We start from the raw sequence: 22,738 nt of genomic DNA, 5'->3' as shown, positions 1-22,738 counted from the left end.
CACTTGCAATGATGTAGGACAAGACGGGACAGCATACTGCTGTTTTTGTTATATTGCCAAATTTGTGTGTGTCATTTGAAAAGTGGACAGATGAGGATGGATAAGAGGTCCCTTGTCTTGTGTGAGAAGATCCACCCGGTGAGGTAACTTGTGGTGATTGCCACTGACCAAGTGACAGAAACGGGGAGACCAATGCTGCCTAGGCCAAAAGGAAGTTACCAGCAAGATTTTGGGAGAGTCCTGCCTGATCCTGTGCAGGACCTGTGGTAACAGAGGAAGGGTGAAAGGCATACAGAAACATTCCTACCCTAAGAAAAGACAGGGTGTCCACTTTCCAAGTCAGAGGACTTGGTACTCTTGAACAGAAATGAGGACGCTGTCAGTTCAGAGGGGAGGCAAAAAGATCTACCTAAGGAATACTTCACTGACGGACTATGTCCAGAAACACATCGTTGTGAAGCATCCATTCCTGAGCCTGTGTTCTGGAACTGCTCAACGAGTCTTCTACTAGATTGTGCTCTGAAAGAATGTAAACTGCCTGGAGAGTCACTTGATATCTGACAGCTAGATCCCATGTTTGAAGAATCTACAAATGAGCTAGAACATCGTATCCCAACTCCCCACTTGTTGACATACAACATTACAGAGGTTTTGCCTGTGAAGACTTTAAAGTGGACAGGGTGGAAAAAGGAACGAAAAGCTTGCAAGGTCAGAATCAGAGCTTTCATCTCTTACTTTGATATAATCTGAACTCTGATGAGGAGGCCAGAGACCATGGACCTTGAGAGGGCCACAAGAAGCCCCCACCCCAAGTATGAAGCATCTGTGAACCATTCCTGAGAGGAAATTAGAGCCTGAAAGGGAAGCCGCGGACTGAGAGAGAGTGTCGAATCCACCAGTGAAGCCCGAGTTTGAAACAAAGAAGCAAAGGAACAGTGGACACCCGAGGGTGGCACTGTTGAAGCCACACTGATTTGAGGTACCATTGTAGCTTCTTCATGTGGAGCCAGGCAAGAGGAAGCATGGGAATAGTGGAGGCCATAAACCCCAAAACCCTGAGAAATTCCCTGGCTGTAAGAGAGAACTTTGGAAGGAGAGCCTGGGAAAAAGTTGTCAGAAACAAACCTTTGGGAGCAGGAAGAGAATCCATCATGGGAACAGTCTGAAGCCTACACCTGAGAAAAATATGATCCTAGGATGGTGTCAAAACAGATTTTTTTGAGATTTATGGTGAACCCCAGACTTTGCAAAAGACAATGGTAAAGTGGAGATCCCACAACAGATTGCAGGGAGAAGAAATCTGAATGGGCAGCTCATCCAAATAGGGGAAAGTCTGTATCCCTCGAAGACTGCAAAAAGCAATGACAGGAGCGAGGCACTTGGTGAATACCTTTGGGGAAGTAGAAATGCCAAAGGACAAATCAGGGAACTGAAAATGAGAGGAAGAAACAGAAAAATGTAAACATTTCCTGAACAGAGGGTGAATGTGGATATGAAGGTATGTGTCCTTATGGTGCAGAAAAAGCAAGAAGGCTTAGGAAAAAAAGAAGAGGAAACAAGGTCTGAAGAGACAGCATCCACAAAGAAGTGACTTTGAGGAAGGTGTTGAGCAGAGAAAGATCCAGAATTAGTCTCTAGGTACCCTCCTACCAAGAAACCAAAAACATTCTGGAGTAAATCCCTTTCCCACTTGGGAGGGTGGAACAGGCTGAATAGTGCCCTGATCCAAAAGGGACTGCAAAACCCTTTGAAATGAGGAAGTTGTTCCAGAGGAGGTTGTGGAATGCTGGAAAAGGGGGGATTTCTAAGTCATGAAATATCCCTGATAAGTGATAAACAGCACCCAGGAGCTTGAGGTAATCTGATGCCAATTTGGAAGGGAAATAGAAAGGAGGTTAGACAGGGCACCTGGCCAAGGGGAAGAAGAGGCCAAATGTCAAATGGACACAGGCTTATTCTGAAAAGAATGATTCTCAGATGACAGAGTCTGACCGGATTTAGCAGGGGGAACATGTCTAGACCCCTTCTTATTTTTGGGAGGTGGGGTGAGTCTGCCTATGGACAATTTTGGAATTTGGGGATAGGGGAGACAAAAATACATCTGACTTCCTACAAATCTTTACCTTTATACTGGAGGGACAACAGGTCAGCAGCAGTTGTCCCAAAAAGATTTTTGTTGTCCAGACAGACATCCAAAAGCTTGGCTTTAATATCATCAGGTAAAGCCATCAGAGGCAGCCAAGAATAATGCCTCATCACAGAACCAAAAGCAGCAACGCTGGAAGAGGCATCAGCCGCATCATAGCTGCATTTTATGGAGTGGCGGGTGACCTCAGAAGTGGACCCAAACAAGGAAAGAGCTGAAGCCTTCCCTTCAGAATCAGAAAGGTCAGAAACCACTGATGCTACCTTTGAAAGAAAGAATTAAAACATACCTGGTCATATGGGTCTGATAATTAATAGCCCTAAAAGACAAGCTGGCAGCAGTATACACTTTTTATCCAACCTTTCCAATGCTTGACTGTCCTTATGTGAAGGAAGGAGCTTAGTAGATGGAAAAAAACTTAGAAGGCTTATCAGAGAAAACTGAAACCACTGAATGATCAGTGGAAGGGCATTTATACAAAAAATTGCAATCCTTGGGCACCTTGTAGAACCTGGATGGTTTCTTAGGAACTGGAGGCTGAGAATTTGGAGCCACAGAGGCAGCACAAAAGGTGTCCAAAATGGTTGCCAATATAGGAAGAACATCTAAGGCTTAGGAGACTCCGTCTGTAAAAACTCATAGTATCTTTTTTGAATGTAAGAGACCTGTGAGCAATCCCATATGAAGTACTCCACCATGCAAACAATACTATCCCCAAAGAATAATTCTTCCTAGGGAAAACTGGGCTCAAATAATCTCCTTCCTATGAACCATAGTCTAGAAAGAAACAAATTTGAGATGAGTAAGCTCCCCAGAGTCCAGGTCCTCTTCTGAGGAATCCAAATCCTTAGGCCTCTTAACAGTAGTAGAAGTTTAGGGAAAAGCATGGACTGACACCCCTTGAGGAGGCATCAAGGACATCCAAGCATTGAACAGACCCCGAGTAAAATCCTGACATTCATGTTGGGGATCGTTACAACAGGGGTTAATATGTTTATTTTTTTTTTTCTTGAGCAGGCCGTCTACCCAAAGGGCTCTCAGTGGTTCAGACCCTTGGTGGGGGTTCAATAATCACAGTAGGAATCTCTTCCCTCACTAAAATCTGAAGAATCTTCCTTTATCCCTCAGAAATAATCAGCCACGGTTCCCCCTTAATGTCTGGAATAGACACTGGAAAAGCCTCCAATGACATGTGAGAATTCAGATCCATGCCGGCCTCCGACAGGGTTGTGGCAGAGGAATCCGAGATAAACACTGGATGATCTTCAGGGCTTTCACTAACTTCTAGAGAGACATACAGAGGAAGCTGGATGGCAACTAGATCAGACCTAGTTATTTTGGCCTTCTTTTAGCAGATGGCTGACCCTTGGGAAGGGAGGATTCCACCATAGCACCCTGTGCCAGCAGCTTAAGTTGTTGGTTCTCAGAGTATACAGATAAGGAAGATAAGTGACTACATAGGGTCTTCGGGATAAATACTTGACAGATGCAACACTGCTCATGGTCCTGAGAAGTGCCAAGCAAAAAAGACACTGGTCCTGAAGATCTTTATTAGGAATCTGCCTCACACACTGACATTTTCCCTTGTTGGATGACATGAACCAAAGTACACTACAATAATTAACAAGATAGAGAATAAACCCTAATGGGGCCCTTATCTGAAGACAACTGGTAACCAGCACAGCAGAAGGGATTTCAGGATAACGTTTGATAATGGTGTTCAGACTGGCAGCAAAGAAATTCTGAGTGCTTGTGTCTGTACATCACCTTATGCACTATGCTTTATGTGGAGAGCATACTTGTGAAGTGCGATACCTGTAAGATCTAAAGGCTTTGGTATATTGCCCGGACATTGGGCTATCCTTGGAGGAGATCCTCTTTGTAAAGAATACTGCAACAGTGATATGGAAGGACATCAATATTAATCTACAAAACCATTTGTGTGAGATGGCAAGTATCAGTGGCAACATTGTGTGCCTTAATATTTTGGAGAAGATGGCACCCTTTGTTTACCTGTGGGTCACACAGCTTTTCTGAAATTAGTACAGTTATGAAAACATAGGAAATAGTAACAGCTGCTTTACCAAAAAGTGTATGTATGTCAGATTTTCTTCACATTACCACTCATGTTTTAATGTATTTTTTTTTACCTCTGCTTAAATTCACCAGCTTCAAATTACAGCATCACATACTGCTTTTACATTAACGTAAACTTGGAAAATTATATTTATAATACATTTTTGCAAACACTCCTTAATAACCCTATCTCTGTACATCCCACATGGGTCTACATTACCATATCGAATGGTAAGAATGTTGAACGCGCATATGAGCGAAAACGCACGAGAATGAACTTGTTTTTTTGGGGTCGTGGTACAGTGAGGATTGGAATATTTGCCCTTTCCTCACTGTAGTGCGACCTTGGAGTTGGAATACATATTTAACAGGGTGTGTGTGTGTGTGTGTGGGGGGGGTGCATCCCCCCACAATAGCAAGTTAATTCTCGTGCGTTTTCACTCATATGAGTGTTCGCCATTTTTACCATTCGATACGGTAATATAGGCCCTCCCACGTTGAACATTTCACAATGTGTGCTTAACGAAACGTGTTAGTTTGTAGATGCCACTTTGCTGCCTTAGTTTTATTTATATCCCTTTACCAGGACTTCAGAAATCAGACTTTGAAATCAGAGATGAGTATACTCATTTCAGGAGTACAGGGAAGTCCCCAGTAAAGATGGATATTCTCTTATATGATGCATAGCAATGCTGCTTTTCTGACATCTATACTCTTGCATTAAACAATAAGTTAATGTTGTGCTGATCTCAAAGAGAATACATTTAATGTGTCTGCCTTGGCTATTAGTATTCTTCTTGCAGGCACATTAAATGAACAACCATTCCATTTTAGTATATACGGGAGGGTCTAGAGGAACCCAAAACAGAGAGTTCTGACAGGTAAAGCATGAATAGTCAGATAAAATTCTGTGAAACAAATCAAAAGGAAAGATAAATCTAACTAACTAACCAACTAACCAACTAACCAACCAACTAACTAACTAACTAACTAACTAACTAACTAACTAACTAACTAAATAACTAAACTAACTAACTAAACTAACTAACAAACAACTCTTAACCCAGAAAAATACTTCAAATTCAAAAATGGCAGCCTGGGATCATTTTCCTCATCCAAATGCTAAATGCTTCAATGAATATCAGTATCAATACAGACTTCTCAGTAAGATGGATTATTGGATAAGGGAAGGGTCCTTGACAATCTGGGAACATTTATTTGCTAAGCAGTCTTAATACCTGCCAGCCTTAGTCCCTGTTACTACAGGAAATGGACCTCCACTTACCAAATCACACTTTCCTGTCAGTGACAGTTCTTAAATTCTAAACAGTTACTTTACTCTGGGAAGTGATATGAAATCCAACCACTGAAGAGTGTTAAATGCCATCTTAAGGTTATGGTGACTGTATGACAGCGATACTAAGGTTTGTTCTGACAAAGTCAGAAACTATAGCTTACCATACCTCGAGATATGCCTCAAAGTCAATAAAACCTAAGCCATCTTGATCGCTTTCATGAAAATACATCCGCCTTTCTTGTTCAGTTGACTCATCTCCAGCTTCAGTCAAAGCATTATTACTTAAAAACAAAAGAACAAACTTAAACAATAGTTATACAACTTCAACATTAACAGTTACTTTATATCCTTAACACCACTGTCTTCTCCTCATGTTGAAATATGTCTTTTAATTCTACCCTGATCATAGAATATTGAGAACTCTGCAATATTAAAGCAATGTATAAGCGTTTGTAATAATACAATAAGTAGTAATGGCCTCTCCCCCATGAACCCAAAGCTTTAAGGCAAAAACAAGCAACATTTTATTACGTCATCCACATAAGTATGGCATATTCATTTACAGAAAAATGGAAAATGTCAGGGGAGCTTACTATTGGTAATCATATCTGTGTGCTGATTACACATGGGCTTTTTGAGACATGACCTGGGCTATAGGGACAGTTATATGAACATTAAAACAATGACAAGTAGTATGGCATACAAATGGAGTAATGTGCACCACATACATTTTATGACAGAGTTTAACAGAGTCAAATTATATATTAATGAATTAAAGTATGGTTGTCTAAGTTGCACTTACCCATAATAAAAAGTTATGTACTCACCATAACGTTCCATCTGAGTAGGTAAACTTCATTTGTCAGCAACCTATGGGAATTGGATCTGACCTCGGATCCGAGCCGGCAGTTTTCAACAGCTTTAGATCCCAGCTCCAAGCTCCTCCCCCTACCCAGAATCCCCTGCCAACCCCGACTGACCTCATATCAAGTTTGCCCAAAAGCAGATACTGCTTGAAGACTATTACTCTCAAAGATAAAGTGGGTAACACCCATGGACCTGAATATGAAAACATTCGTAAGTGAGGGGGCAGGAGGGAGGGACGGTTGCTGACAAATGAAGTTTACCTACTCAGATGGAACGTTATGGTGAGTACATAACTTAATCTGAAGTAGTTAACTTCATTTGTGCAGCAACCTATGGGACAGAGTCCCCAGCTACCTGAACCTTGGGCGGCCTTCATGGAAGGATGTTTCGGAGCACTGCAGAGCCAAAGGATGCTCTCCCTCTGGAGATAATGTCCAATTTATAGTGATTGATAAAGGTATGAGATGAGGCCCAAGTGGCTGCCGAACAAATATCATCCAAAGAGACTCTAGCTCTAAAAGCCGCAGAGGTAGACATAGACCGAGTAGAGTGGGCATGGACTCCCTGAGGTGTGGGCCTGCCAGAACTTTCATATGCTAAAAGGATACACTGCAAAATCCATCTAGACAGCGTGACTTTAGACACAGATTTACCCAAGTTAAATTTGGCAAAGGAGACGAACAACTGGTCAGATTGCCTATGACCAGATGTCCTGTGGATGTAGAAGCGAAGTTGTCTACGCACATCCAGTGAGTGTAATTTGTATTCCCCTTTGTTTTGGTAATTAGGAAAAAGACTGGTAGGTTGATGGACTGGTTAATATTCGATTCAGAGGCAATCCTGGGAAGAAAAGAGGGATTGGTCCTGAGGTAAACTCTATCCTTGTGAAAAGTCAAGTATGGGGGTTTTACACAGAGGGCTTGTAGTTCAGAGACCATTCGAGCCGAGGTGATAGCGACAAGAAAGGCCGTTTTCCATGACAAGAATTTAAGATCTACTGAAGCTGCAGGCTCAAACGGGGGAGCTGTCAAGGCCTGAAGCACCGGTGTTAAATCCCAAGGAGGGACTACATCCTTCACTGGAGATCTGAGCAGAAAGGTGCCCTTCAAAAAGGTCTTACACAATTTCGTGGTGATCAAAGGGCCAGTTCATTTCCCACGTGATAATGAGAGATAGCTGCTAGTTGAACCTTGACTGTGGAGGAGCTAGCCCCCTGATGAAACAGCCCTGACAGGAAGTCTAATACAGTGGGCAAAGGAGCTGTGAAAGGATCCAAATTTCGACGTTTCGCCCAAATGGAGAAACGTTTCCATTTGCTACTATAGATCTTTCTAGTAGAAGGCTTGTGCGCTGCTACTAGAATAGTTTTAACTGGGGAAAAGATACTGGGAGTCCTAGCTACAAGTGGAACTGGAGCAGCCAAGCTGTGAGCTTGAGATTGTCCAGATTCGGGACTGGGGGATCTAGGGGGTGGGATATTAGATCCGGACGGGGATCCAGAATCCATGGAGGATTCACCAGATGAGACCAAAGGTAAGGGAACCAGGTTTGACAAGGACAGAATGGGGCAATGAGGATTATCCTGCTCCCCAACCGGCTGGCTTTCTGTAGAAACTTCAGCATCAGAGGAAGAGGAGGGTAAGCATAAAGAAGACTGGGAGGCCAAGCATGCACCAGAGTGTCTCTCGGAGGATCCACGGAGGGGGAAATGAGAGCGAAGTAGTCATAACATTTTGTGTTCGAGGGAGAAGCAAAGAGATCGCAACAGGGTTGACCCCATTCGGCGAAAATCCGATTCGCTATCTCGAGATTCAGAGACCATTCATATGGTAACAGGATGGTGCGACTTAGTCTGTCCGCTAGGATGTTGGACCGCCCCGGAATGTGCGTTCCTATAAGAAAGCAGTTGGTGGAGATCGCCCATTCCCACACCCTCATGGCCTCTCGACAGAGTGGGTAATACCTGGTTCCCCCCTGTTTGTTGATGTACCAGACAACAGACATATTGTCCGTCTGAATCGCAATCGTTCCTACAGGAAGAAGGTCCTGAAGTGCTTGCAACGCTAACAGCACTGCCCTCATCTCTAGGACATTGATATGCAGAGAGGTCTCCGTGAGATCCCACGTGCCTTGGACTGTCCTGCCCGAACAATGCCCCCCTCACCCGAGGCGGGAGGCATCCGTGGTCACCGTGACTAGGGGAGGGGCCATAGAAAAGGGGCGTCCTTCCTGGAGGTTCGGAGATTGGAGCCACCATAAGAGGGCCCTCTTGCAAACCCTGCTGAGGGGAATGGGATGGCTCAGAGGATATCGAAGAAAGGACCACTGGACCTGGAGGGTCCATTGTAAGACCCTCATGTTCAAACACGCCATTGGCAATAGGTTGATTGCCGCCACCATTGAGCCTAGAGCCCTCAGGACCAATTCCGCCGGAGGAGCTGGAGATTGTAGAATGGCCCACACATGTAGCCTCAGGGTTAGTAGCCGGTCTGTGGTCAAGAAAGCTAGGAGCTTGTTTGTGTCTAATCTGGCCCCTATGAAGTCTATGGTCTGAGTTGGGGTAAGAGACGACTTCTCTATATTGATAGTGATCCCCAGCCGGGGAGCTAGACGAAGAAAGTAGTTTCTGGCTGCGCAGAGTAGATGCCTTGTCGGGGCGGTCAGGAGCCAGTCGTCCAGGTATGGGTAGACCTGAATTCCCTGGAGCCTCAGGGGGGCCGCTATCACCGCTAACACTTTGGTGAACACCCTGGGGGCTGTGGTGAGACCAAAGGGGAGGACCCTGAATTGGAAATGACTGGCTCCTAGCTGGAAGCGGAGGAACCTTCTGGATCACCTGTCCATCAGAATGTGGTAGTACGCATCCTTGAGGTCTACAGAGCACATCCAGTCGTTCTCCCGCAAAAGGGGGAGAATGGATTGAAGGGTGACCATGCGGAACTTTTAGTTATGTACTTACCATAACTTTAGATGTTTGGGATCCATCTCGTCTACATTCTGTACTGATGGGTTCGGAGCCGATCCTCGGCTCCGACTCGGCACGCTATGCTATAGAGCGAAGTCTCTCATTGGCTGAGCTGTACTATATCCCAGGATGCACCACCGCTACTTCCCCAGATCTTGTTTGTCCGCACTCATGCATACACACATAACTGTTTATATAACATTGCCAGATGTTTCAAGATGAAACAACAGAACTCGGACCGTCCGATCTCTTCTGATCTCCAAGGCAGGGGGAAGGAGGGTGGGTTATTAGGAATGTAGGCGAGATGGATCCCAAACATCTAAAGTTATGGTAAGTACATAACTTATGTGATCCTATCTCACCTACATTCTGTACTGATGGGACAGCGTCCCTAGCACCTGATTCCTGGGTGGCTCACTGGAAAACACTCCTGAGAACTGTGGAACCAAATGAAGCTCGCCCCCGAGATGCCACATCCAAGTTGTAGTGGGAGATGAAGGTGTGCGGGGAAGACCACGTAGCCGCAGCACAAATGTCACTAATGGCAAGCTTAGAATGGAATGCTATTGAAGTAGCCATAGCTCTTGTAGAGTGAGCTTTGACAGAGGCTGTAAGCTCTTTATTAGAAGAGGAATAAGCCTGACTAATACAGTCCCTGATCCATTTGGCAATAGTGACCTTTGTGACGGCTTTGCCCAATTTATTATCCGAAAAGGACACAAACAATTGATCTGTTTTCCATGTTTGTTGGGTCCTGTCTAAATAAAAACGCAATTGCCTGTGAACATCCAATGTGTGGAAGATGTATTCCGCTTTGTTTGAGTACTTTGGGAAGAAAACTGGAAGTTCTAATGACTGTTGCAGGCAAAAACTGGAACAAACTTTAGGGACAAAAAATGGGTTAGGCCTGAGGGATACTCTATCTTTGTGAAAAAACAGATACGGTGGTTTGACAGATAGAGCTTGAAGCTCTGAAACCCTTCTGGCAGAAGTAATCACAACCAGAAAGGCAGTTTTCCAAGTAAGAAATTTCGAATCACAGGTTGCTGCCGGTTCGAAGGGGGAGGAGGTTAAGGCACGTAATACCACATCGAGATCCCACGGAGGAGCAGGATGAGAAATCGGAGGTCGTAAAAGCGCAGCACCTTTCATGAAGGTTTTACACAATCTGTTGCTCATTAAAGGTGGGTTTATAGATTCATGAACATTGGAGATAGCTGCCAATTGGACCTTGATGGTAGAGACTGAAGAACCTTGATTGAATAGGGAAGTTAGAAATTTCAGGACTTCTGTCACCGGAGCAGTGATGGGATCTAGACCCCGGAGTTGAGCCCAAATATCAAATCGTTTCCATTTGCTAGTATACAGTTTCTTGGTGGCAGACTTGTGGACCGAGGATAAGATATGTATGACTTCCGGGTCTAAAGTATGATTCCTGACTATAGTCGGAAGAGGAGGAGCCAAGCTGTTAACTTCAAAGTGTGAAGGGACTGATGGAGATGTCCTGACTGATGAATTAATAGGTCTGGGATCTGATCCAGGAACCATGGGCCGTCCAGTGCATATTTCCGAATATATGGGAACCATACCTGACGAGGCCAGTAAGGGGCAACTAAAATCATTTTGCTCCCCAAGTGAGACGCCTTTTGGATCACTCAGGGAAGGAGGGGAACTGGAGGGAAGGCGTATAGCAAGCCGGTGGGCCAAGGATGGGCTAATGCGTCCATAGGACTCTCCCCCGGAGCTGGAGTGAGAGAAAAGAACTTTCTGCACTTCGCGTTCAGCGGGGTCGCGAAAAGGTCGCAACAAGGAGTTCCCCATCTGCTGAAGATCTGAGTTATCACTGCATCGTTCAGAGACCACTCGTGAGGAGAGAGAATAGTTCTGCTTAGTCTGTCGGCTATCACGTTGGATTTCCCAGGAATATGAGTCGCTACCAGAGAACGTCTGGTCGCCACTGCCCATTCCCAAACTCTCATGGCCTCTCTGCAAAGGGGGTAGGATCTGGTCCCTCCCTGTTTGTTCAGATACCAAACTACTGACATGTTGTCGGAGTGAATGGCAATTACGCCCTGGGGGAGGTAATCGTGGAGGGCTTGTAGAGACAGAAACACCGCCCTCATTTCTAGAATGTTGATGTGAAGGAGACTTTCATCGGGATGCCAATTGCCTTGGACTGACCTGCCCAGGTAATGCCCCCCCCCCCCATCTGGGAGGCGTCCGTCGTCAATGTGGCCATAGGAGGAGGTGGAACAAAGGGTCATCCCTGATCCAGATTGGAGGGCACCAGCCACCAGCGAAGGTCCCGTTTGCAGGTTTCCGTGATCCGTATGAGGTGACTGAGGGGGAGATTCTGAAAGGACCACTGTGTCGATAGGAGCCACTGGAGAATTCTCATATGCAATCTTGCTAAAGGGACTAGGAGAACAGTGGCCGACATAGAGCCTAATAGCTGCAGGACCATCCTGGCTGGAGCTTTGGATCTGAGAAGCAAGGCTCGGATTTGAGCCTGTATAGTCTGTATCCTTTCTGTAGGAAGACAGACCCGCATTTGGTTTGAGTCTATCTCTACTCCGATGAACCTTATGCGCTGAGATGGCAGCAACACAGACTTTGGCCAAATGAAGGTGATTCCAAGGGAAGTGCCTAGTGATAGGGTGGCTTGTAGGTTCTGCAATAGTAGATGCCTGGAGGTGGCAGTTAGGAGACAGTCGTCCAGATACGGAAACACCTGGAATCCTAGACTCCTCAGGTCAGCAGTCATGACCGCCAAACATTTGGTGAACACCCTGGGGGCTGTGGTGAGACCAAAGGGCAGTGCACAGAACTGAAAATGACTATCTCCCAGGCTGAAGCGCAAATGTCTCCTGGACGCCTGATCTATCAAAATGTGATAATAGGCGTCCTTGAGATCTATGGAGCACATCCAAACACCTTTCTCCAGCAGTGGGAGAATGGATTGTAAAGTGACCATTCGGAACTTGGACTTTTTGACTGATCGATTTAGGATGCTGAGATCCAAAATGGGCCTCAAGTCCCCGGTCTTTTTTGGAACCAAAAAGAATCTTGAGTAAGTCCCTAATCCGATCTGGTCTGCGGGGACCGGTTGGATGACTCCTTTTTGAAGCAGCTTTAAGATTTCTAAGGCTGCGATTTCCCGTTGACTGGGTGGCGGGTCCGGGATTTTCTTGGACGGCGGTGGAGGGTGTGAAAAGGGGATGACGTAACCTCCGGCTATGATTTGAAGCACCCATCGGTCCTGAGTGATACCTTCCCAGGCTTTTAGGTGCCTCGAAAAATGACCCCCGTCTGGCTCCGGAGCTGCACAGTCGGGCAATCCTTCAGGGATTGTGGAAGGCTGAAGAGCCACGAAAGCACTCGCGGTCTCCAGTGTTGCGGGGGCCTCTGCCGCCTCTGGGATGGCGTCTTCCAGAAAAATTTCCCCCTCCTCTGCCTCTAGAAGGGGGATCGTCCCGCTGCGAGGGATAAGACTTCTGGGATTTACGGAACCACATTTTCCCTCCTCTTTTAGCCTTGGGGTAAGGCCTAAAGGGAGTGGAAAATCGTGCCCCTACGGCAGTCAAAGTCTTACCTTCTTGCTCACAGCGGGTCAATGTGTCCTTTACCTTGGGTCCAAACAAAGAGGACCCATCAAAGGGAGTGTCGGCAAAGGAAGACTTAAAGGCTTCCGCAAAATGACACAGGCAGAGCCAGGCTTGCCTCCGTAGAGCAACACCATTGCCGCTCTACTCGCCCCTCGGCTGCATATGAAATGAGCCTCATGGACGAGTTTGATATCGATGACAGCGTAGCCAACTGAGAGCCAACCGTCTGGGCCAGCTGCTCAGGTAGGTTACCCAAGAGGGTATCTGAAAGCTCCTTGATCAGATCCCTCTGAAATCTGGTGAAGTGCGTTAAATAGTTCAGGGACCTTAAGGTAAAGGCCGCTGAACTGAGGGTGCGCTTCCCGTACCGGTCCATGCTCCTAGACTCCTTATTAGGAGGATGGACGGACGTCGAAGCCTCTGCTACATCTTGTTGGGTAGCAGATGCCACCACCAGGGCATCTACAGCCACACCTTTGGTCAGAAACTCCTTCTCTGGGGGTGCTGATAAGAATTTATTTGGGCGAGCAGGCACCGGTTCCACAGAGTCTGGATGCTCCTACGCCCTTTGACAGATCAAATCTAGGAGCTCGTCGAAGGGCGGAGACACCCAGGAGGCGGAGGGCTGAGCCCGGAAGGCCTTGAGGAACACCGACTCGTCAGCGGAAGGGGGTTTGGATTGCCAGCCGCCTCGTTGTTTGAGGGCTTCCAAGATGTCTGCAAAGGAGACATCATCTGAGGACGACTTAGGGGACCCCTCCGCATCATCAAGATTGGTGTCCAACGTGAGAGACTCATCGGGGGAGTCGACGTGCTTCCTCTTGCACAGTCTTTTCCTTGGGGGTTCCTCCAAAGAAGCTTCAAAGGGACCTCCAGGAGGGGGGGACCCCACTGGGGGTGATATCAGGCCCGGGGGCTCCGCTGTCTAGCGACAGGGGGACTACGAAATACCCAGTCTCCGTGTGTAGGGAAGGTGCCGGTGAGACCGTGGAGGTAGCCAAAGAGGATTTGGCCAAAGCACTCCTCATGGCCCTGAAGGCCAGACCGCCAGAGTCCTGGGAAGGTCCAACCCCCGGGGCCACAACAGTAGACGGTACCCCCACAGCCGACGCACTGAGAGGAAGGCTAGGAACCGAAAACATCGGTCCCAAAGCGTCCCCACCGGGGCCAACCGAGGAGGTCCATGTACCGAACTCTGACTCGAGAGCCGGGGTTGGAGTAAGGGTCGGAGCCGACCCAAAAACCTCCATCGGCTCCACCAGCACTGGCTCCAACGGTGCCGAGGCTGTTGGAGGAGGAACCTGAACTACAGGGTGGGCCATCGGCTCCGAAGCCGAATGGGCTGGAGCCGAAACTAATTTCTGGAATACAGGAGACTGAAATAGTCTTAGGAGCACCCTGTCGATGTCCGAATCCGACATCTTGGAAGATCGGGAGGAGACCGATCGGGTCCGAGCTGACTTCTCCATCGGCTCCGAAGGACTTGGGGGACCAGCTCCGAATGGACTCAACCAATATCGGTTCCGAGGGAGATTCCATAGCAATTTCCCTCGGTGCCGATGAGGGCTTCGGTGCCGAAGGGGAAGTGTCTGAGCCGGTAACCCTCATCGGCTCCAAAATCAGTGGAGCCGATGAAGGTGACCCACCTCTCGAAGCCTCAGCCATCGGCTCCGAAACCAGAGGAGTCGAGGCTGGAGGCATCGAGGCAGACCGTTCCGCCCTCGGCTCCGAAGTCCGTGGAGCCGAAGGAGAAGCCTGCCTAGATTTCTTTGTGGTCGGTTCCGACGGGCTGGTCGGAGCCGACGATTTCTTTTTCTTAGCTGGAGAGGGAGAGGAAGATAAGGCCTCTTCGAAGGAGGGCTTGATAAGCCCTTTTAAGATCAATTTATTCTTCCTCTCTTGGAGGACCCGAGAGGAAAAGGCGTGACACACGCTGCAGGACTCCTGAAGGTGTTTGGCGCCTAAGCAGTAAACGCATAAGGAGTGATCATCTGTGATGGACATTTTATAGTTGCATCTCGTGCACTTTTTAAACCCAGAGGGTCTATGCTCCTTAGACATAATTGTATAAACTCTGCCAAATTATTTGTATGAGAAAAAACAGTATATATATATATATATATATATATATATATATATATATATATATATATATATATATATATATAAACACACAATAATGAAGAACTTTTTTTTTTTTTTTAAAAGAGCGCAAGCCCAACAACTAAAACGTATAACAAACACCAAAAGAGGGCCAAGAACCCTCTAACTTAAACAGGTACTTGACCTCTGAAACGACAAGAAGACTCAATAAGAACGAGGGGAAGGCCCCTCTAACTTAAACGGAAACCTTTCCCTGTCTAACACAAAATTTTACCACAAATTTCTCACAAAAAACACACGTATACACAACAATAGTTGTTAAAACAGCTTTTGGATAAAGATTTAGGAAATTTCTGACAGAAACTTTCAGAAAAAAACAGCACTTAGCTCAGCCAAGTTCGAGACCACGTCCTAGCTTGTAAGCGGCAAACGAGATCTGGGGAAGTAGGTGCATCCTGGGATATAGTACAGCTCAGCCAATGAGAGACTTCGCTCTATAGCATAGTGTGCCGAGTCGGAGCTGAGGATCGGCTCCGTACCCATCAGTACAGAATGTAGGCGAGATAGGATCACATAACATCTTCTCTTTGGTTACTGACAGGTTCAGGGGAGAGAGGTCGAAGATAGGTCTTAAGTCCCCCGTCTTTTTTGGCACCAAGAAGAACTTGGAGTAAAACCCCGACCCGCACTGGTCTGGGGGGACGTGTTGGATGGCTCTTTTTTCCAGCAACTGTTGGATTTCTGTTGCTGCCGTCTCCCTCTGATCGGGTGGGACATTGGGGAGGTATATGGAGCTGCGTGGGTAAAGAGAAAAGGGAATCTGATATCCTCTGGATATAATGTGAAGCACCCAGCGGTCTGTCGTGATGGATTCCCAAGCTGCTAGGTGCTTCGAGAAACGCCTCCCCGACTGCCTCCAGAGTGGAGCAGTCGGGCAACCCCTCAGTGGTGTTGCGTGGGTTGGTCCGAGAAGGGTTCTCTGGATCCAAAGTTCCGCGGACCCCCTCTGCCTCTAGGGCGGCATCCACCCTGCCTTCCTCTGCCGCGGAAGGGCTGGGAGTCCGGAGCGGGACGGGACTGTTGCGACTTCCGGAACCACATCTTCTTCTGTCCCTTTTGGTTCTTGGAGAAGGACCTCTGGGGAGCAGAGTAGTGGACTCCAACGGCAGATGTCTTCCCGTCCTTCTCACTCTGGACCAAGGTATCGCGAACAGTTTTGCCAAAAAAGGCAGAACCATCAAAAGGGGCATTAGCGAAAGACGCCTTGAAGGGTTCCGCAAAATCACAGTGCCGGAGCCAGGCCTGACGCCTCATGACAAGGCCCTCTCCACTAGCTCTAGCGGCTTCCTCGGTGGCATGGGACAGTAGCTGCATAGAGGTGTTTGATATGGATCGGAGAGTGGCCATCCGGGTGGAGTGCAATTGCTTGTCCTCTGCCGACATGGACTCGGGGGGTGACGCAGCATACTCTTTGATAAGGTCCCGCTGCAGTCGAAGCACATGTGCCATGTAGTTCAGCGACCTCACAGAGAAGGTAGCCAAACTAAAGACCCGCTTCCCTAAACGGTCCATCGACCGAGACTCCTTGCTCGGGGGATGAACCGAGGGACTCTCCTGAGCTAGTTCCCTCTTGGTGGCCGCCGCCACCAACATGGCATCTACAGGGGGACCCTTACTCCAGTGGGACTTGTCAGAGGGTGGGCTGAGAATTTTGTTTGGGTGCTTGGGGACTGGCTCCACAGTGTCTGGCTCCTTCCACGCCCTGGTAGTAATCAAATTTACCAGGGGGTCGGCCAGAGGGGACACCCAAGAGGTAGACGGGCCTGCTTCAAACGCCTCCAGGAACACGGATTCGTCCGAGGTAGGCTTTGGGGCAGACCACCCCCCCCTTATCCTGAGCATCTCCATGATGTCACCAAATGAGACATCTTCGGGGGGTGATCTTGGGGAGCCTTCCCCCTCCTCCAAATCCGTGTCCAGGTGCCTCCTTTTGCACCTTCGCTTGTGAGGAACCACCTCAGGGGGGCTGCCCGAGGAGGTCTCACCAGCCACGTCTTGTTCCAAAGGAACGACCTGGGATGTCAGAGCAGGCTGTCCCTGGGGCCGGGTGATGGAAGTAGGGCCCAACAGAGAAGGAGTGCAGGGTGGAGCCGTGGCAAGGGCCGGGGGCCTGGAATCTCTCGACAGGGCCCTCTCCACCACGTCGAATGCTGAGGGAGAGCTGCTCTCTCTGGGATCTGAAAGCAGACCCTCACTCGGATCCGACGGACGGATCGGGGCCGGCGCCAAAGCGATCGGATCCGACAAACCAGTATGCTCCGACCTGGACGGAGCTGAAGGCATACCGATACCCCCGCATCAGAAGCTCAGCCCTCGGCTCCGAGAGTCAGATCCGAAGAAAATGGACCCGACAGACTCGAGGGAAGTGTCGGTGCCGACACACCCATGGCTCCAAGGCTGCCTGGCTCCGAAGACTCAGAGCCCGGGAAGCGGGACAGAGAAGGAGCTATCGGGGCAAAAAAAGGGGTTGAGCTCCCCCCCTGGAGGGGGGGAGGCAGGAGCACTCCCATCTGCAGTTGCACCTGGAGGAATCTTCTCATCATCCGGTCCAAATCTGCATCCATGAGACTTCGAGTTGATCTCGATGAGGCCACCGAGGCGGGACGGGAGTGTCGCCTCGATGACCTCGAAGGAAAGCAGGTCTCCTCCTCCTCAGGACCCCGTGAAAAGCAAGGGGACCAGATCCAAGAAGGAGGAGACCCAGACGTCCTGGAGGGAGAAGACCGCTTAGCCGGGGGGGCCTGAAGCGGAGGCCTCGGCCCGCCACTTGTGGTGTTTCTCCCTCCTTTTCTCTTTCCTGGCCTCCCTCTCCTCCAGGCCTAAGGCGGGAAGTTGAGTCCTGGCCAGGGGGAGGGAAGCAGGAGTGGCAGCCGCCGCAGTGGGAGCCACAGGAGGACCTGAGGTAGAAGCCGAATCCGAGGGCAGAAGACCCGCCAGAATCAGCCTAGACCTCCGGTCCTTGAGTGCCCTGGGGTTGAACGCTGCACAGATGGAACAACCAGAAGACAGGTGCTCAACCCCAAGGCACAGCACACACCGAGTGTGGCCATCCGCCGGGGACAGCTTATGGCCACACTCGGTGTACTTAGAAAAAATCGGCTTTGGGGCCTCAGCCATTTTAACTAAAAGTGAAAACCACACACGTTAGGCCCCAAACACACACACACAACCCTAACGGAACCAAGAAGGAAGGGGGAGATAAATGACAAAAAAAATATAAAGTTAAACTAAAGAGTGTTTTATACAAAAAGGGACCTGGAAACACACACAACCAAAATCTGAAGAAAAGAGAAGAAAAGGTAAATTTTTTTCTCACAAAAAAGTCTCTAACGCCTGGAACTCTAGATCAACCTGCTGTTGGTTAACCGTGGCAAACTAGATCTGAGGTCAGTCAGGTTTGGCAGGGGATTATGGGTAGGGGGAGGAGCTCGGATCTAAAGCTGTTGAAAACTGCCGGCTCGGATCCGAAGTCGGATCCGATTCCCATAGGTTGCTGCACAAATGAAGTTAACTACTTCAGATCAGTATTTATTCAAATTTCTCACTGCTGTAGTCTTTAGGTTATATAGGTTGTCTTGCCCAAGACACAACAACTGGACAGCTTCCAAAAGTTATGTCTCCCTCCCTCACTTCAACTCTGACTGCTGACTGGTGAGGCCTGAAGAATGAAAATCAGCAGAGTGGAAAACCCTCAGGACTATTTTGCCTTAAGTAGCAGCATACTCATCCTGAAGTAAACAAACAAAAATTAACCACCAAACTATTTCCCAACAATAACTACATACAATGTTTGGGGAATGGAGGGTGAGTGTGACTACTGCCACAGTAAGGATTTTGAATACCTACTGTTACGGGTAAGTGAAACTAACGTGACTGTATTACATTAATCATTCCCACTGCTGCAGTCACCTTTTGGTTATATTTATCAATTACCAAAGCCTAGCCAACCAGGAAGGAGGAAGGCTGTGGATCCTAGCAAAGCCAGTCATGGATCTAGAAAAAAAAAGGAATCCAGTATGTAATGCCTTGCAAATGTATGTACGTAGGACCAAGAAGCTGCCTCTAGAATGTTTCTCAAGTCCACCCATTTACAATATGCCATCAAAGAAGACAAAGCCCAAGTATAGAGCACTGTGATACTGCCTGAAAATGGTTTATTATGGTGAGTATAACAAAAGGTAATGGAACAGGACAACCATCTGGAATAGTTTGCTTTGACACAGGGTGTCCTTTCCAACATTAGAAATAAATAGTTGATCAGCTTTTCTAAAGGACTTGGTTATATCAATATGTTGCCTGAGCTGCCTATGCATGTCCAGAGTAAGAAGAATCCTTTCTCCTTGATTCTGAGGGATAGGATAGAACATTGCGGAGTGATGGCTTAATTCACAGTAAACTCTGAAACAACCTTGGGCATAATTGAGGGATTTTATTCTTCATGACACCCTATCCCTAAGGATAACTGGGTAGAGATCATGTACTATGGGAGCTTGTAGTTCAGCTATGCACCTTGAATATGCCAGAGCAATAAGAACAGTTTTCCATGTAATTAATTTAAATCTGCCTGATGTGCAGGTTCAAGCGGAGCTATTGTTAGCTTCTGTGCACAAAGTTAATATCTCAAAATGGAGCAACCTGTTTGCATGGTGGTCTCAGGATTAACACACCTTTCCAAAACTATTTTATCAAAAACATTGAAGAAAGTGGAAGATCCATGGGCGGACATGCTGAAATGACCACAAGATGTACCTTGATAAAGGAGTATGAAAATCCAGAGACTTGTGACTCGTACACATATTTTATAACCAGTAGTATATAATCCCTGATAGGGCCCTACTTATTATCTAGGTACCAATTAGAAAAACTCTTTCACTTGCCAATATAAGGTTTTCTAGTAGCAGGATTTCTTGCCTCTATTAGTACCTGCTGCATGTCCTCTAAAAAGAGGTACATAAAAGCTCAAGAGTGAATTGTTCAGGCAGTTGGTTGAAGATGTTTGAGAATGGGGTGTATCAAACTCCCCGTCTTGTATAAGTAGGTCTAGTTTGTAAGGAAGCTTGGCCAGTTCCATAAGAAGGAAGAAAGTACAATTGTGTATTGAACTTAACCATAACAGATGTTTGAGTGATTCCTGCTGCAGTAGTTTTAGCTATATGTGTTATATCCTGCCAAAGATATGACAGCCGTCCAGCTTACAAAGCTTCAGGGCACCTTCCACGCCCCCAAACTGTCAAGCAGCTCAATCTGAGCTCACTAAAACAGAAGTCTAGGCTTGGTGCCCTTCAGAACTTTCCTTCCAGTAAAGAGAGGGATGCTGAGCCTTGAAAGGACAATATTAGGAACAACAAAAAAATAAGTGTCCACACTCTGGCATAAAAAAAACACACATCAAAATACAAGGGGATGGAGGGAGGGAGTGGCTACGGCAGCAGTGATTGTTCAAACATCCGTTGTTATAAGTTCAGCTTACACAACTGTACTGTGTTCATCATATTGATCACTGCTGCAGTAGCCTTAGCTGTATGGGTAGATTACCTTGGCTGACTACATTTGGGAGGTGAAAGGAGAAGAGTCCAGGAGTCCCTGGAGAATGGTCCTAGCAAAGCTGGATCTACAGAAGGAATCAAACTTGTAGTGCTTTGTAAAAGTATCTACAGAGGACCAAGTAGCAGCTTCTATAATAGTTCTAGAATCAAATCTTTACAAAAAGCCAAAGATGAAGCCTAGGCCCTGGTAGAGTGGGTCCTGACCTTGTCTGGAATAGTTTTGTTATGGTGAGTATAACAAAAGATGATAGCCTTAGACAACCATTTGGAAATGGTATGTTTTGACACAGTCTGCCCCTTCTTACTTGCACAAGAAATTAACAAGTGATCTGACGATTTAGTTCTGCCAAGACAGTATCTGAGCTGTCTTTGGACATGCAAGGTAAGAAGTATCCTTTCTCCCTTACTTTTAGGTTCAGGAAAGAAAATGGGAAGACGGTTTGGCTTAAAGTAAATTCTGATAACACTTTAGGCATTAAAGAAGAATTAGTTCTCAAAGAAACCCTGCCCCTATTGAAAAATTAGATAGGGTTGATTCACCATAAGAGCTTGCAACTCAGATACCCTTCTTGCAGTGTTCAGAGCAGGCGCTAAAACCGTTTTCCATGTTAAGAAGCTCAAGTCAGTCAGATTAGTTGTTTCAAATGGAGCAGGTGTTAGCTTCTTTAACACAAAAGTAAGATCCCAAGGAGGGACAACAGTTTTCTTGGAAGTGTCTTATGCAAGACACCTTTCAAGAAAATTTTGACATGAGACTGCATTGAACAGGATCCATGGCCAGACATAATGAAATGACTGATAAATGAACCTTGATGGAGGAATAAGCTAGTAACTCCCACAGATATTGTAAAACTAGAAAACTAGCCCTTTATGGGTGTTGGTTACATTGTTGGCACCAACTAGGAAACATTTTCCATTTGCTAATATATAATTTTCTAGTAGCAAGCTTTCTTGCCTTAATTAGTACCTGCTGTATGTCCTCAGTAAACCGGTCCCCCAGATGAACCAAGATCCTATCATCCAGGCAGTCAATTGAATATGACTGATGTCGGGTGTACCAAACACCCTTGTTCTTGGGTGAGTATATTCAGTCTGTGAGGAAGCTTATGGTATTTGCCCCTGGCCATTTCCAAATGAATAGAGAACCACTGTTGTCTTGACAAGAAGGGTGTCACTACAATGATCTTGGGGAATTCCTTCTGAATCTTCAGATGTACCCTGGATATTAGTTGAAAGGTTGGAAAAGCATACAAAATATTCCATTCCAAGGAAAAGAAAAGGCATCTGCCTTCCAGGCCTTCTTGCATGGAGTCCTGGAATAGAATCTTGCCAGTTGATTGTTCAGAGAGAGGCAAAGATGTTTACTTGCGGAACTCCCCAGAAATGGATCTAATCTTGGAAGACCCCCTGATCTAGTTTCCATTCATGAGGATCTGCCCTGGTCCTACTCAACTTGTCTGCCAAACAGTTTTGCTGTGACGGAAAGTAGGATGCCTGTACAGTGAGACTGTGCTGTGAAGCTACATACCAGGCGAGGGGCAGTTGTCGTCTTGAATACTAAAGATTATTTGATCAGCATGTGGGACCTACTTGCTGATTCTTCCATGTATAGCAAGTTGACTAAGTATGATGTTGCTAAGCATTTTTATGATGTTCGTAATGACCTTTATGATTTACTCATGTGTGGCTTGATTGACCATGGTATTTATGAATTTTTGTCTGTTGAATGTCCACTGACTCCAATGATACAAGGACCACCTAAAATACATAAAACCTTAATAAATCCACCCATGTGCCCGAATGTATCGGGACATGGATGGCTTACTGAGCCTTTATCTCAGTTTGTGGAGGATAGGTTAAAACCCTTATTGTCTCAAGCTCCAGCTATGTTAAGGGATAGTTCACATTTTCTTTGTTTGAATGTTTTTGACACACCACAGTGGTTACACACATAGTATGATTACTGTTATTTGCACTCTTCTTGACATCATACTTAACATTTTTTTGTTTGAAGGGCAACATTTTTTGCAAAAAACTTGGTGTTGCGATGGGAACCCCCTGTGTCAACAGTTA

The 22,738-nt window shown here is 46.8% G+C and overlaps 1 protein-coding gene across 1 annotated transcript in view; it reads right to left on the bottom strand.

Annotated features, from left to right (window-relative positions):
- Positions 1-5,676: 5,676 nt before the first annotated feature.
- Positions 5,677-22,738, bottom strand: part of LOC122787953 (troponin C-like) — a 743,205-nt gene continuing 726,143 nt past the window's right edge. The window contains exon 5 of the mRNA XM_044054879.1: positions 5,677-5,800. Coding sequence (XP_043910814.1) covers positions 5,677-5,800 — 124 coding nt within the window. The remainder of the gene's footprint in view (positions 5,801-22,738) is intronic.

This window comes from Protopterus annectens, chromosome 13.part0, assembly GCF_019279795.1.
Source record: "Protopterus annectens isolate FY-2018-M chromosome 13.part0, PAN1.0, whole genome shotgun sequence".
In the NCBI taxonomy this organism is placed as follows: domain Eukaryota; kingdom Metazoa; phylum Chordata; order Ceratodontiformes; family Protopteridae; genus Protopterus; species Protopterus annectens.
Note: the sequence above shows the minus strand (reverse complement) of the source record. Positions and strands in the feature narration are given on the sequence as shown.